This window comes from Pygocentrus nattereri, chromosome 15 (genome assembly GCF_015220715.1).
Source record: "Pygocentrus nattereri isolate fPygNat1 chromosome 15, fPygNat1.pri, whole genome shotgun sequence".
Taxonomy (NCBI): domain Eukaryota; kingdom Metazoa; phylum Chordata; class Actinopteri; order Characiformes; family Serrasalmidae; genus Pygocentrus; species Pygocentrus nattereri.
This window is the reverse complement of record NC_051225.1, coordinates 38,823,138-38,838,829: the sequence shown is the minus strand read 5'-3', so window position 1 is coordinate 38,838,829 and position 15,692 is coordinate 38,823,138. Positions and strand designations below refer to the sequence as shown.

Genomic DNA, 15,692 nt, shown 5'->3' with positions numbered 1-15,692 from the left:
ACCCACAAGGAAATGAATAAAATAGCTTTTATAATAAATGCGTTTCTGAGCAGAATTTTTTGTGCATCTTTAAGCATAAAATGCAAACAGATTAGCCAAACAAAAGCTTGTTTTATACCTCAAATCAGGTGGAATTGTGGCAAATTAAGCACTTTATTCTGTTTCTAGAGGCAAGGGGCAAAAAACAGATGTAGCTGCTTTGCGCGCCACCGTCGCACGGTTTGTCTTAGTTCTGTTTAAAAGAGGTCGAAAAAAATGATCGGCGATGTTACAGTATCGGCGGATTTTCCCTAACCCAGCTGATTCTGAGAGCTGACCAGTGACGTAAAGCATACGAGCCATAATTACATCCATACATAAATATGCACCTTTTGACTTTAGACGATGGGACTAAAACTGAAAGCCAGAGTTTGTATTTTTATGAAAGGCTGTAAAACCTTTAATGCTGTTTTATGCTCATTTCTTACCTGCGTGTGTCGTAGTCGAGTGTGAGACCGTTGGGCCAGCCCAGGTCCGTGTTGATCAGAACCTTTCGGTCAGAACCGTCCAGGTGGGCTCGCTCGATCTTAGCAATGTGCCCCCAGTCTGTCCAGAACAGGAACCTACACAGAGAACCAAATAGACTTATAGAGCTTTATAGTGCTGAGTGCATATGAGCAGCAGTGAGGGTCATTCTGGGTTGCACTGCACTACACATTTATTTACATTACTACACTCGGACACCTTCTGACTCAACAACAAGTGTTGTAGTATGTAAGCATTATTAAAAGAGTCCAAATGTACCCGTCTGTACGGTCCATTTATGGAAACTACACTGCAAAAACATCCCATCTGAATTCACTGACTTTGTGATGTCGGAGAGGTTGGAAAACAGTCATGTGCAAATTATTTTTTTTGGCACAAAAACCACACGAATGTCATAACTACAATAAGTTAATACGCAAAAAATATATCGCTGCTGTCGGAAAAAAACTCGTATCTCCATTTTTCACTTTTTGGCATAATTTGAAAATCCCTGTGACCCTTTACATTGTATGGAAATTTCGTGATGAATGGAGTAAAAAAACGACCCAAAGTGACTTGGAAAGACGTCTGGCTCCAGTGACTTCCATTAAAAGGGAAGCAGGTCTTTTCCTTCTCCTGTGAAGTCACCGTTTTGGAGATACGAGGTTTTCTTCCGACAACAGCGATATGATATAGGCCTTTCAATCTTTAAGCAAAGCGCACTGTAAACTTTTTTACTTTTATTATCATCAAGAGACTGGTCTAAAAAAGACACCATAAACAGAAATCATAAAAGAGATAAATAATAATAAACAAACAAAGTAAACAATTTGTCTTGCTATACTTGTAAGGACTTCTATTCTATTGAATTGTGTATTACTGTAAGAGTAATACTACACCTAAACCTAATCTTGACCTTAAAATCAGTATTCAAACAGCAATTCCTGTTCTTTTAGTTTTTTTTTTATTTTAATTTGTTGTGTAAACAGCACATGCTTAAGTGATGACCAGCAAAATGTCCTCACTTGAGCAAAAAGGTCATGTTGTTCCATCACTATGAAGACACACAAGTGTAGCAAGACAAGAACATGTACACACACACACACACACACACACACACACACACACACACACACACACACACACACACACACACACGCCTGACCCTTTGCTGGGGAACACAGCAATGGCCCGCGGCTCATCCAGGCTGTTGTTGACCAAAACCTTCCGCGCTGACCCGTCCAATCGTGAGACCTCTATAGTGTTCCGGCCCGTATCGGTCCAGTACATGTTCCGTGCCACCCAGTCCACTGCTAAACCATCGGTGGTCTTCAGCCCCTGACTGACCACCGTCTCCATCCCGCTGCCATCCAGATTAACTCTCCTACAATTAAAAACACACATTATGCTTTTTTCTCTCAGGTTGGTTTAAACAACTGAAAGGTTTGAGTGCTGACATCACAACAGATGAGGGGGGGGGGGGGGGGGCAGGGGGGCATGGCCAATGCAGCACTGTCACTAATGTTGGCACAAATATTTAAACATGCGACACCGTTTATCTGATTAGGCTGTAACAGGCCAGGGAAAGCGGAATGATCATTTGCCCCAAAAAACATTTGAAGAGTCAGTCCCCAAACACTAGATGGGCAGCGTACGTTCTCCACTGGAGAACGAGGACAAAAAGAAAGAGCCGGCAGAACGTGTGCAGAACAGAAGCCTTTGCTTGTTTAGCTTGTGCTCAATGAGCTGCACGCGAAACTAAACAAATCCGGAGCTTTTGCTTCCAGATTCTGCCACGGCTGCCGATCAAACAAGCACAAATGTCTCGGGGAACAAACGCATTAACTTTCCTGGTTGGTCTGAGCGTCTGGGCTGTTTATGAAGAGACAACAATGTCCAATTTCTCACTTTCTGACAAAATCTGGCAACCTAAACGGCACAAAAGCCACATTAAAGCAGCCCAGCTGCAGCAACACATGCGGTTGAACGCCACACACTTTTAAACTAGCTTGTTCAACGTAACTCAGATCTTTAAAGGTGTATTCAAGGTTTCTCGCAGTTTAATCACGGAGATAATTAACCACCCAGTTAACACCATAAATCAAATATCACCCCTTACCAAAGAGGGTCAATCAGTCAAGACCATGTCTGTCTGAGGTTTGCTGTAGTTTTAGAATGGGAGCTATGAGGGAGCGACCTGACTGCATGCCTTAACACTCAGCTCAGAGAGTGTGATGCTCAGTATCTCTAATAGACGTGATTATGTGGTTTCTGACTCTGTATGATTCACGGTCATCTACAGACATGGACTTAAGTGCATTAACATAGCTGGAAACTGTAGCTGAAGCTAGAACTGGCATTGCTTTTTTCACAGCATGTCACACAGCATCTTCTAAAAGATCATCAGAACAGCACCAGAATCTTTTTGGTGTTACATAGAACCATCTTCTAAAAACGCTTTACATAGAACCATCCAAAACAATCTAAAGAACCAAAAGCAGCCTTCATTATTGTATTAAATAAAGACTGAAATACTAACAGAGGTGGACGAAGTACATAAACCATGCACTGGAGTTAAATTCGAGACCCCCAGGGTAAAATATCACTCCAGTAAAAGTAGAAGTTCCTCCCTTTAGACCTCCACTTGAGTAAAAGTACTAAAGTATTTCCCTTCAAATGTACTTAAGTATAAAGTAAAAGTACTAAAAGAGTAATTCTGGCTCTGATGTCCTGTTATCATTTTTATATATGTGGACGTATTTCTATATTGTGCTCTATTTACACAAAGTTAGGTTAGTTCATCATTTATGTTGAACAGACTCTCCCAAAGTTTTACGCTGCTGCGCTGACGTTGAACCGCGTGCTGCACTGGGTCGGTATGACCAACAGGTCAAAACCAGCTCTAAACAAAGTGACCGCTGGGCCCTGATTGGTGCTGTGGCTTTGCGCTTCTTTCGTTTTGACATGTTACGTTTTTATACACACAGAAACCAAAAGGAACAACAGATTTCTCAAAATGTAGGAGGAGAAAGTCGGATATTAGATTCTGAAATGTAGTGGAGTGAAAGGAAAAAGTCCCCAGAACGGAGAAACTTCAGTACAGATACACCAAAAAATACTAAAGTACAGAGACTAATTACATTTACTCAGTTACTCAGTTACTGTCCACCTCTGAATACTAATAGGTGTTTACATCCACATCCACTCTATTATAAATATAGAACTATATACAACACATTTTCCATAAGTCTGAAGAACCATTTCCTTCACCAAAGTACCATCTGGAGGAACTCATCTTTTATGAGAATGTACAGTGTTAAAAACTACATTAGTACAGCAGATCTATTCAAAGATTATTGAACAGCTCCTAACGAAGATGTAAGCATGCAGCTGCATATAATGTTAATAAGCTTTCATCACTTGTTATCTACATTAGCCTCATAGCTCCAGAGCTAAAACAAACAAGTCTTGGCTTATCGACTATATTTGGAATTGGGGAGTTTTTACATGTACTTAGTAGTTTGATCGTTATCAGAATTCCTCAGTTATCAGATTATTAAGTCAGAATGCTGTCATGAGTAAACAAATACACTCACCGGCCTCTTTATTAGGTACAGGCCGCAACTCAGTGCATTTAGGCCTGTAGAGGTGGTCAAGACGACTTGCTGAAGTGCAGACCGAGCATCAGAACGGGGAAGAAAGGGGATTTAAGGGGCTTTGAACGTGGCGTGGTTGTTGGTGCCAGACGGGCTGGTCTGAGTATTTCAGAAACTGCTGATCTGCTGGGATTTTCACGCACAACCTCTCTAGGGTTTACAGAGAACGGTCCGAAAAAGAGGAAACATCCAGTGAGCGGTCAGTTGTGTGGATGAAAATGCTTTGTTGATGTGAGAGGTCAGAGGAGAATAGGCAGACTGGTTCCAGATGATAGAAAGGCAACAGGAACTCAAATAACCAACCAGAATCTCTGAGGAACGTTTCCAACTTTTACTAGCAATAAATGTACCTAATAAAGTGGCCAGTGAGTGTGTATCATGCACTTTTATAAATGACATTTTTATTGAGCAGAGTGACTCATGCGACCCTTTACGCGTCTGGAGCTGAAGCCCTCATGATGCCACATCACTTACGCCATGCAGAAGGCAGCATGTATGAATCAGCCTTGTTGTTTATGTACCTGATGACGTCCAGAGAGACGTCGGTGTAGTACAGCTTCCCGTCCACGCTGTCGTAGTCTAGAGAGATGACGTTGTGCAGCTCAGGGACAGGGACGTGAACGTCTGTGTGGTCGGGGGTGTCCAGGGAAATGCGCCGGACACTGACGCGGTTCGAGAAGAGCAGGTACGTCTCGGGCATTTCCTCACACGAGCGGCCGTCGCTCTTCAGCAGGACTCCCGTGGGGCAGGCGCATGACGTCCCATTCGGCCGCGGCAGGCACAGGTGAGAACAGCCGCCGTTTCTCCGACCACACCTGTTAAAACCTGACCGAGGGCACAGGTGAAGAGGAGGATGAGTAAAGAACAGGAAGAGCACAGAGTCTGCGCCATTAGCATTTGTTGACAGTTACCAGGATATCGGTTTCTGCAGAAGTGATACAGCAGAAGTCTGCGATATGCAAATGAGCCCTCTAAGCAATCACAGAGTGCTGTGAGCATCCTGACCAATCACAGCTCTAGTGAGTGTTTTGATGAATAAAGGGAACCACACAATCAAAAAAAAAAAAAAAAGAAAGAAAGTAAAAGAAAGCAAATACTGCAGAATATGATCTAATTATGTGACATCAAGTCAACATTCAGTAGTGTGTGAATATACTGTAAGTTAACCTACTTCAATATCGTGCAACCATAAATAACATTTTATTAGACCGTGATTAGGGCTACAAGATTAATCTGATATTTTTTCAATGAAGTCTGACAAAATACCTCAAACATGAAGCCTATTCTTACAGTGTTTCACTCCTATTGTCACAACAAACATGCATCACCATAATGACCTTAAATAGTTAAATATATGCATCATGTATGTTTTCATAGGGCTGTACAGACAAAACTTTTCAGGGAATACTAACTAATATTCTAAAAACCTAGTTGTGCATGCAAGCAGCTATTAGCATTTTCATTTTGCATAATATGCAATGGTGCTGTTGTCATTTTTGTTGGCTTTTTGCTTAAATAAGAGGTTAATATGATTTCTGTTTAGTTACATATAAAGCCTGTACTTGCTGTAGTGTTAGAAATACATTATTTTAATTACAATTATAATATTTAATCATAACTGATGAACAATTCTGACCCTCCAAGCTCAAAACATTATTGCCCAAATAAATTAATTAATCAATAAATAAGCAAGCTTGTGTTTTTACAGTCTATATTCCATTAATATCCATTCCAGTTGCATTTGTGTGAATCAGTGTACTTTCTGAATCGAATTGAAACTAATCATGATGAAACACTGAACCTTTCCCTAAAGACTCATGATCAGTGAATCACTGTGAGGTGACCGCTTTACACCCCAGGTAAACTGCTGAGAGTGAGTGCCAGAAGAGCAGGTATGCTGAAAGACCACCAGAGGGCAGAACTGACGTAAAACCTAAAAAGTGCCAACGTCTGCTTCTGTCAACTTCTTACAAAAATGGAAACTCACATGGAAAGTGTGTTTACATGCTCTTAATAGTTCGATTGTTATTGGAATTCCTCAGTTATCCGATTATTATGTGCATGTAAACAAACTCATTGTGCAGATCTACAGTCTTACCAAGCGGCCTCTCCCGGTCCACAGCCTCGATGTCCATGAGTCCGGGCAGGTTTGAGCGGATGGTGATGATGTTGGTGCCGGTGGTTTTGTCTGCTCTCTGGATGCTGCGGCTCTGCCAATCCGTCCAGTAGATGTGCGGGCCGAGCAGCGTGAGGCCGTATGGGTGCTGCACTGGAGACACCAGTGTCCTTCGGTTCAAACCGTTTAAGTCAGATGCCTCGATCCTCTAAGCGAGGGAACAAAGAAAACACATATTCTGTACATTGTTGCATCCACAATCCCCAGGAGTCCAGTACATCTCTGTTACTAAGCTCATCACTCACAGGTCCACTCCTGAGGAGATTATTAGTTTGTCTCCAACCAACCGATCACATTGATTTATCAGTCTACTCAGGCTTTAGCAGAGCTCAGTAACACTGAGATTAATAACCGATCACATTGATTTATCAGTCTACTCAGACTTTAGCAGAGCTCAGTAACACTGAGATTAATAACCGATCACATTGATTTATCAGTCTACTCAGGCTTTAGCAGAGCTCAGTAACGCTGAGATTAATAACCGATCACATTGATTTATCAGTCTACTCAGGCTTTAGCAGAGCTCAGTAACGCTGAGATTAATAACTGATCACATTGATTTATCAGTCTACTCAGGCTTTAGCAGAGCTCAGTAACACTGAGATTAATAACCGATCACATTGATTTATCAGTCTACTCAGACTTTAGCAGAGCTCAGTAACACTGAGATTAATAACCGATCACATTGATTTATCAGTCTACTCAGACTTTAGCAGAGCTCAGTAACACTGAGATTAATAACTGATCACATTGATTTATCAGTCTACTCAGACTTTAGCAGAGCTCAGTAACACTGAGATTAATAACTGATCACATTGATTTATCAGTCTACTCAGACTTTAGCAGAGCTCAGTAACGCTGAGATTAATAACTGATCACATTGATTTATCAGTCTACTCAGGTTTTAGCAGAGCTCAGTAACACTGAGATTAATAACCGATCACATTGATTTATCAGTCTACTCAGGCTTTAGCAGAGCTCAGTAACACTGAGATTAATAACTGATCACATTGATTTATCAGTCTACTCAGACTTTAGCAGAGCTCAGTAACACTGAGATTAATAACCGATCACATTGATTTATCAGTCTACTCAGGCTTTAGCAGAGCTCAGTAACACTGAGATTAATAACTGATCACATTGATTTATCAGTCTACTCAGGCTTTAGCAGAGCTCAGTAACACTGAGATTAATAACCGATCACATTGATTTATCAGTCTACTCAGGCTTTAGCAGAGCTCAGTAACGCTGAGATTAATAACCGATCACATTGATTTATCAGTCTACTCAGGCTTTAGCAGAGCTCAGTAACACTGAGATTAATAACCGATCACATTGATTTATCAGTCTACACAGGCTTTAGCAGAGCTCAGTAACACTGAGATTAATAACTGATCACATTGATTTATCAGTCTACTCAGACTTTAGCAGAGCTCAGTAACGCTGAGATTAATAACCGATCACATTGATTTATCAGTCTACTCAGGCTTTAGCAGAGCTCAGTAACGCTGAGATTAATAACCGATCACATTGATTTATCAGTCTACTCAGGCTTTAGCAGAGCTCAGTAACACTGAGATTAATAACCGATCACATTGATTTATCAGTCTACTCAGGCTTTAGCAGAGCTCAGTAACGCTGAGATTAATAACTGATCACAGTGATTTATCAGTCTACTCAGGCTTTAGCAGAGCTCAGTAACACTGAGATTAATAACCGATCACATTGATTTATCAGTCTACTCAGGCTTTAGCAGAGCTCAGTAACGCTGAGATTAATAACCGATCACAGTGATTTATCAGTCTACTCAGGCTTTAGCAGAGCTCAGTAGCACTGAGATTAATAACTGATCACATTGATTTATCAGTCTACTCAGGCTTTAGCAGAGCTCAGTAACACTGAGGTTAATAACCGATCACATTGATTTATCAGTCTACTCAGACTTTAGCAGAGCTCAGTAACACTGAGATTAATAACCGATCACATTGATTTATCAGTCTACTCAGGCTTTAGCAGAGCTCAGTAACACTGAGATTAATAACCGATCACATTGATTTATCAGTCTACTCAGGCTTTAGCAGAGCTCAGTAACGCTGAGATTAATAACTGATCACATTGATTTATCAGTCTACTCAGGCTTTAGCAGAGCTCAGTAACACTGAGATTAATAACCGATCACATTGATTTATCAGTCTACTCAGACTTTAGCAGAGCTCAGTAACACTGAGATTAATAACCGATCACATTGATTTATCAGTCTACTCAGGCTTTAGCAGAGCTCAGTAACACTGAGATTAATAACTGATCACATTGATTTATCAGTCTACTCAGACTTTAGCAGAGCTCAGTAACACTGAGATTAATAACCGATCACATTGATTTATCAGTCTACTCAGACTTTAGCAGAGCTCAGTAACGCTGAGATTAATAACTGATCACATTGATTTATCAGTCTACTCAGGCTTTAGCAGAGCTCAGTAACACTGAGATTAATAACCGATCACATTGATTTATCAGTCTACTCAGGCTTTAGCAGAGCTCAGTAACACTGAGATTAATAACCGATCACATTGATTTATCAGTCTACTCAGGCTTTAGCAGAGCTCAGTAACACTGAGATTAATAACCGATCACATTGATTTATCAGTCTACTCAGGCTTTAGCAGAGCTCAGTAACACTGAGATTAATAACTGATCACATTGATTTATCAGTCTACTCAGGCTTTAGCAGAGCTCAGTAACACTGAGATTAATAACCGATCACATTGATTTATCAGTCTACTCAGGCTTTAGCAGAGCTCAGTAACACTGAGATTAATAACTGATCACATTGATTTATCAGTCTACTCAGGCTTTAGCAGAGCTCAGTAACACTGAGATTAATAACCGATCACATTGATTTATCAGTCTACTCAGACTTTAGCAGAGCTCAGTAACGCTGAGATTAATAACCGATCACATTGATTTATCAGTCTACTCAGACTTTAGCAGAGCTCAGTAACGCTGAGATTAATAACTGATCGCATTGATTGATTGACTGTAACAATGGCAGAACCCTTTCTGGAGACTGAACACAAATAGAACTGTTCCCTTTACTAAAGAACCCTTGAAGAACCTTTAAGTGTTTAATATGCAGTTAGATTTTGAGTAATCCTCATTTATTTTAAACTCATACACAATAAATTAACAGCACACAGAAATACACAGTACTATTAACATGCATGACCAGCAAGTCCCAGTAACCCCCAGTAAACTGACCTCAGTGTGAGCATCTGCCCAGAGCAGCTGCGAGCCAGCCTTGTCCACGGCCAGTCCGTTTGGCCAGCCTAAGTTATTACTGATCAGAACCACACGGTCCGATCCATCCATTCCAGCTCTCTCCAGCTTTGCATGCTCACCCCAATCTGTCCAGTACATGTACCTAAAACACAACAGAAATGGGATTTAGCATGTGCACAGCAGAGCTCGGAGAATACAGCGACGTGATTTAAAGCGATAGTAAAGTAGTTAAGGCACATTTGGTGTCTTAAATTTGCTTCTTTAGAGCTGCGAGGCTTAAGGAGCTAACAAATCATAGAAGCTTAGCACATGGTAATCATCTTAAACCCACCTAAAATCGGGTTAAGGTGGTCAGTATCTCTAATAGCCTTGATTATGTGCTTTCTGACACTGTATGGCTCACTGGTATCTACAAACATGGACTAAAAGTATGTCACACAGTATCGCTTTAAAGACAAACAGTGGTGGTAGCTCTCTTTCTTTACCCCATTTCGTGGTACAGGGCGATGGCGCGTGGGCTGTCCAGGTTCCGCCAGACTAGAACTTTCCGCATGGAACCGTTCAGGTTGGCCACCTCGATGCGGTTGGTTCCGGTGTCCGTCCAGTAGATCTTCCTGCCCACAGAGTCTACAGCAAGGCCATCAGTGGTCACCAGGCCTAAACAGGAGGTGTGAACATAGTTTTATACTGACTACATTAATATACACAAAACTGCCGCAATGAATTAAACCTCAGACTCCACCTTCTCTGCTTGCAGCAACTGCTTTACTATAGAAAAGTGCTAATATGGACGATCACACTCAACTGGTTCAAGGTCAGAGGTGAAAACACATTTTGGGACTTTAGACTAAAATCATTTTACTCTGAGTGACTCTATATTAATTATGATTACTTTATTAAAAAAATAATTCAACGTCACATTTTGTCACTACCAAAACAATCGTAACGCTACCCAAACGTTACCAAATGTTGCAGTAGTGACCGTTTCGGTAGTGACAGTTTCAGCTCAGCCCAGCAAAAACAGCCGTTCATACAGAAAATCATATCGTTCATTAAAACAATAAAAAGTGCTTAATTGCAGAAAATACGCCGATTCTTAATGTTCCACTGATTTTCAGACTTTGGGACACATTTACTTCAAAACAATGGGATCTAACTGCTCACCATGTGGCCATGAGGGACAGGGATGCAGCCTCAATTCCTGCCCTAAAATGCAGGGGTGTGGCTAAAATAAGGCCCCGCCCACAGACTAAAACTGTGTTTCATGAGCATTTTCTCAATAACGTTTGTTTATTTCATTCATGATCATTCTAAACGCTTAGTTTTATTTTCCCAAATGTAAATTTAGGAATTAGGCTTTGATTTTTCCCAACAGAAAGCACCCTGTAAGTCATGATTCTGTATGTATAGAGTTATATTTACTATGACTATAGATTCTGAGATGCTTGCTACTCTCCATACCTGACGAGATGATGTCCTCTTGCCCGGAGCCGTTTATATTAGCCCTGCTGATCTTCTTCAGTGTGCTGTCTGACCAGTACACTTTACCTAAGAAAAGAAAGCCGGATGAGGGTCTGTCAATGCAAGTGTGGGCACTAGAGGGCATTATCAAACCAGAATATATACAAAATGTGCAAGAAACCTAAAAAAAAAAAGGTTTCACTGTGGGGAAAAGTCTCCCACTGCGTGGCAGAAGAAAGAGAACAAATAGAACACATAATATAAGAGATATGATCAATAAATTCATTTGTTTACTTCCTGTCCCTCTTCACTGCTCAACCAATCCAGGTGTGCTTGACGGACAGCAGTTTGGTAGATTTTGGGGGTGTTCACACTGATGCACTGGAGGCTCATAAACCCCCTCCCAAAACTTACTCTGCTTAGCTTGTGGTGTAAATACTTGATAAGCACTAAGCTCAATGCTAAGATGAGCACATAAACGAGGCTGAGATTAAATTAGCTTTTTAAAAAAGCCCCCTACCCTCTTTGGGATCCACTCCGATGGCGATGGTGTTCTTCATGGTCCCGTTGACAGCTAAAACAACATCAGCAAAATAGGGAATATCCAGAGAGACCATCCTGATGTCTGTCCGCCGGGCGAAGATTAGGAAGCTGTTCATTCCTGTAAGGGGAAGAATAATAATAATAATTATTATTATTATATATTAATTAATCTTCTAAAAAAGAAACACACACTTAGCACGTATAAACCAGCAGTCAAATTTACACAGCCTTGACACACCCAACTTGCCTCCTTCCGGGACCCCCCCTAAGCCAAGACCCCTACATCATGGGGCAATGCGTAGTTCCGGAGCCTTATGAGGCTCTTCTACTGCCCTGTTGCAGCTCCACATAGTTAGACTTGTAGCTAAAAAATAAAATTATCCTCCTCTACAGTAAAATAAAGCTCTGCTGATCGTTCAACACCGTTTTAACATTAAATGGTCTTAAACTCTGGAGTTAATGTAGAACTGCTAAATTACCCCTTAAGCCTGAAGATCACTGCGGAGACTGTTGGTCACCATAGCAACACAGACAACACAATCTCGCCTAGTTAGAAGCTAATGGAAAGGCAAAAAGAAAGATTTAAAATGAACACTGGGAATTTGGAGACGAATGGACTTATTTGCTTATAGGCTGCTGCCCCCCGCGACCTGGACTCGGATAAGCGGATGGCGATGGATGGACTTATTTGCGGTTATGGCTTTAGCTAAAGCAGCTATAGCTACATCACTTCAATAAAATGAACTGAAATGTTGTGGCTCCCAAGACGTTTAAACTTTTGTTGAAAGGACAAAATGGCTCTTCGTAGTGTTTGAGTAGCCGACACCTGCACTACACCCTGCTTAGCCCAAATGTACTCAGACAAGACATGTTTAGTCCACAGTTCTATAGTTTTAGCACGGGAGCTACACTATACAGCCAAAAGTTTTCGCTCACACATCCAAATCATTGAATTCAGGTGTTCCAGTCACTTCCACGGCCACAGGTGTATAAAGCCGAGCCCCTAGGCCTGCAGACTGCTTCTACAGACATTAGTGAAAGAATGGGTCGCTCTCAGGAGCTCAGTGAATTCCAGCGTGGTGCCGTGATCGGACGCCACCTGTGCAGTAAGTCCAGTCGTGAAATTTCCTAACTACTAAATATTCCACAGTCCACTGTCAGTGGGATTATAACAAAGTGGAAGTGATTGGGAATGACAGCAACTCAGCCACGAAGTGGTCGGCCAGGTAAAATGACAGAGCGGTCAGCGGATGCTGAGGGGCATAGTGCGCAGAGGTCACTGACTTTCTGCAGAGTCAATCACTACAGACCTCCAAACTTCATGTGGCCTTCAGATCAGCTCAAGAACAGCGTAGAGAGCTTCAAGGAATGGGTTTCCAGGGCCAAGCAGCTGCATCCAAGCCTTACATCACCAAGCACAATGGAGTGACCAATCACGCTTCTCCATCTGGAAATCCGATGGACGAGTCTGGGTTTGGCGGTTGCCAGGAGACGGTACTTGTCTGACTGCATTGTACCAAGTGTAAAGTTTGGTGGAGGGGGGATCATGGTGTGGGGGTGTTTTTCAGGAGTTGGGCTCGGCCCCTTAGTTCCAGTGAAAGGAACTCTTAAAGCTTCAGCACCGAAAGATTCTGGACAATTTCATGCTCGGGGACGGCCCCTTCCTGTTCCAACATGACTGCACACCAGTGCACAAAGCAGGTCCATAAAGACATAAAGGGTGGGCCGACATCATATTAAACCCTATGGATTAAGAATGGATGTTACTCAAGTTCATATGCGTGTGAAGACAGACGAGCGAATACTTTTGGAAATATAGTGCATTTTCATTACTTGTTAGCCACATCACCCTCATAGCTTCAAAACATTAAGCTCAAACAAAGACACTCTGACTGCTACCCGGGTGACAGAAGAGGGATTTCTGCCCCCCCCCCCCCCCCCCCCAGGCTCTGGGGGCTGAGATTCAGGTTTCAAAGACAATCTGGCTGCTTCAGAAAAAGAGCCGAGGACAGAAATGTGGGCGAGACTGCTCAGGGTAACATACTGACCCACTGCAGCTCGGTGTTGGGTTTCAGCTCAGTGCTGAAGGACCAGCGGCCGATCTGCAGCTTTATGAGGGTCGAACTGAGAGCGGGGTTGGGGGAAAAGAGGTGGAGGAGCACGATAGAGTCCCTTGTTTATCACAGTTGTGCAAAAAACACCTCTGTACAACAAAACAAGCAGTGATTTGAGCGTAACTGAGAAATCATAGCCCACATAGACGTTCACAATTATTGTTGTCCAGCATAGAATATTCCTTTATATTACTAATCTTACCTGGGGTGCAGGTTTTTCTGTCCACTTGTAGGTTAATGCCGGTGGGACAGGCGCAGCTAGAGCCTTTGGGTGCTGGAGCCAAAAGACAGAGATGACTACATCCTCCGTTATTCACCAAGCAGGGTGTCTGGACTGTATGGAGAAAGAATAGAGAGAGAGAAAAAAAATTATATTACTAAAGTCCAGATATATTTATAGCTGTAACAATTAAACACTGTCATTTTATTGTTAATGTGTCAATTGCTGAAACAAATATGTTCATATGTTCAAGTGATTCTCACAGTCATTCTGACTGTAATACACCACAGGAAGCGTAGGGGGCGATACGGCTTCTACTGTTTCATTTAAAAAGCTCTATAATGTTCATATGATCCACACAGTCGCTCTGACAGACTGTAATACACTACAGGAAGCGTAGGGGGCGATACGGCTTCTACTGTTTCATTTAAAAAGCTCTATAATGTTCATATGATCCACACAGTCGCTCTGACAGACTGTAATACACTACAGGAAGCATAGGGGGCGATACGGCTTCTACTGTTTCATTTAAAAAGCTCTATAATGTTCATATGATCCACACAGTCGCTCTGACAGACTGTAATACACTACAGGAAGTGTAGGGGGCGATACGGCTTCTACTGTTTCATTTAAAAAGCTCTATAATGTTCATATGATCCACACAGTCGCTCTGACAGACTGTAATACACTACAGGAAGCGTAGGGGGCGATACGGCTTCTACTGTTTCATTTAAAAAGCTCTATAATGTTCATATGATCCACACAGTCGCTCTGACAGACTGTAATACACTACAGGAAGCGTAGGGGGCGATACGGCTTCTACTGTTTCATTTAAAAAGCTCTATAATGTTCATATGATCCACACAGTCGCTCTGACAGACTGTAATACACTACAGGAAGCGTAGGGGGCGATTCGGCTTCTACTGTTTCATTTAAAAAGCTCTATAATGTTCATATGATCCACACAGTCGTTCTGACAGACTGTAATACACTACAGGAAGCGTAGGGGGCGATACGGCTTCTACTGTTTCATTTAAAAAGCTCTATAATGTTCATATGATCCACACAGTCGCTCTGACAGACTGTAATACACTACAGGAAGCGTAGGGGGCGATACGGCTTCTACTGTTTCATTTAAAAAGCTCTATAATGTTCATATGATCCACACAGTCGCTCTGACAGACTGTAATACACTACAGGAAGCGTAGGGGGCGATACGGCTTATACTGTTTCATTTAAAAAGCTCTATAATGTTCATATGATCTACACAGTCACTCTGACAGACTGTAATACACTACAGGAAGCGTAGGGGGCGATACGGCTTCTACTGTTTCATTTAAAAAGCTCTATAATGTTCATATGATCCACACAGTCGCTCTGACAGACTGTAATACACTACAGGAAGCGTAGGGGGCGATACGGCTTCTACTGTTTCATTTAAAAAGCTCTATAATGTTCATATGATCCACACAGTCGCTCTGACAGACTGTAATACACTACAGGAAGCGTAGGGGGCGATACGGCTTCTACTGTTTCATTTAAAAAGCTCTATAATGTTCATATGATCCACACAGTCGCTCTGACAGACTGTAATACACTACAGGAAGTGTAGGGGGCGATACGGCTTCTACTGTTTCATTTAAAAAGCTCTATAATGTTCATATGATCCACACAGTCGCTCTGACAGACTGTAATACACTACAGGAAGCGTAGGGGGCGATACGGCTTCTACTGTTTCA

General features: G+C 41.9%; 1 protein-coding gene across 2 annotated transcripts in view; it reads right to left on the bottom strand.

Moving 5' to 3' along the window:
• Positions 1 to 15,692, bottom strand: part of lrp4 (low density lipoprotein receptor-related protein 4) — a 173,162-nt gene that overhangs the window by 16,330 nt on the left and 141,140 nt on the right. For both annotated transcript variants that reach the window (XM_017722066.2, XM_017722067.2), the window contains exons 22-30: positions 13,936 to 14,067; positions 11,597 to 11,737; positions 11,077 to 11,163; positions 10,101 to 10,272; positions 9,595 to 9,757; positions 6,259 to 6,484; positions 4,682 to 4,985; positions 1,670 to 1,888; positions 468 to 602 (exon numbers count right to left, since the gene is read on the bottom strand). In XM_017722066.2, the coding sequence (XP_017577555.1) occupies positions 468 to 602; positions 1,670 to 1,888; positions 4,682 to 4,985; positions 6,259 to 6,484; positions 9,595 to 9,757; positions 10,101 to 10,272; positions 11,077 to 11,163; positions 11,597 to 11,737; positions 13,936 to 14,067 (1,579 nt within the window). The remainder of the gene's footprint in view (positions 1 to 467; positions 603 to 1,669; positions 1,889 to 4,681; positions 4,986 to 6,258; positions 6,485 to 9,594; positions 9,758 to 10,100; positions 10,273 to 11,076; positions 11,164 to 11,596; positions 11,738 to 13,935; positions 14,068 to 15,692) is intronic.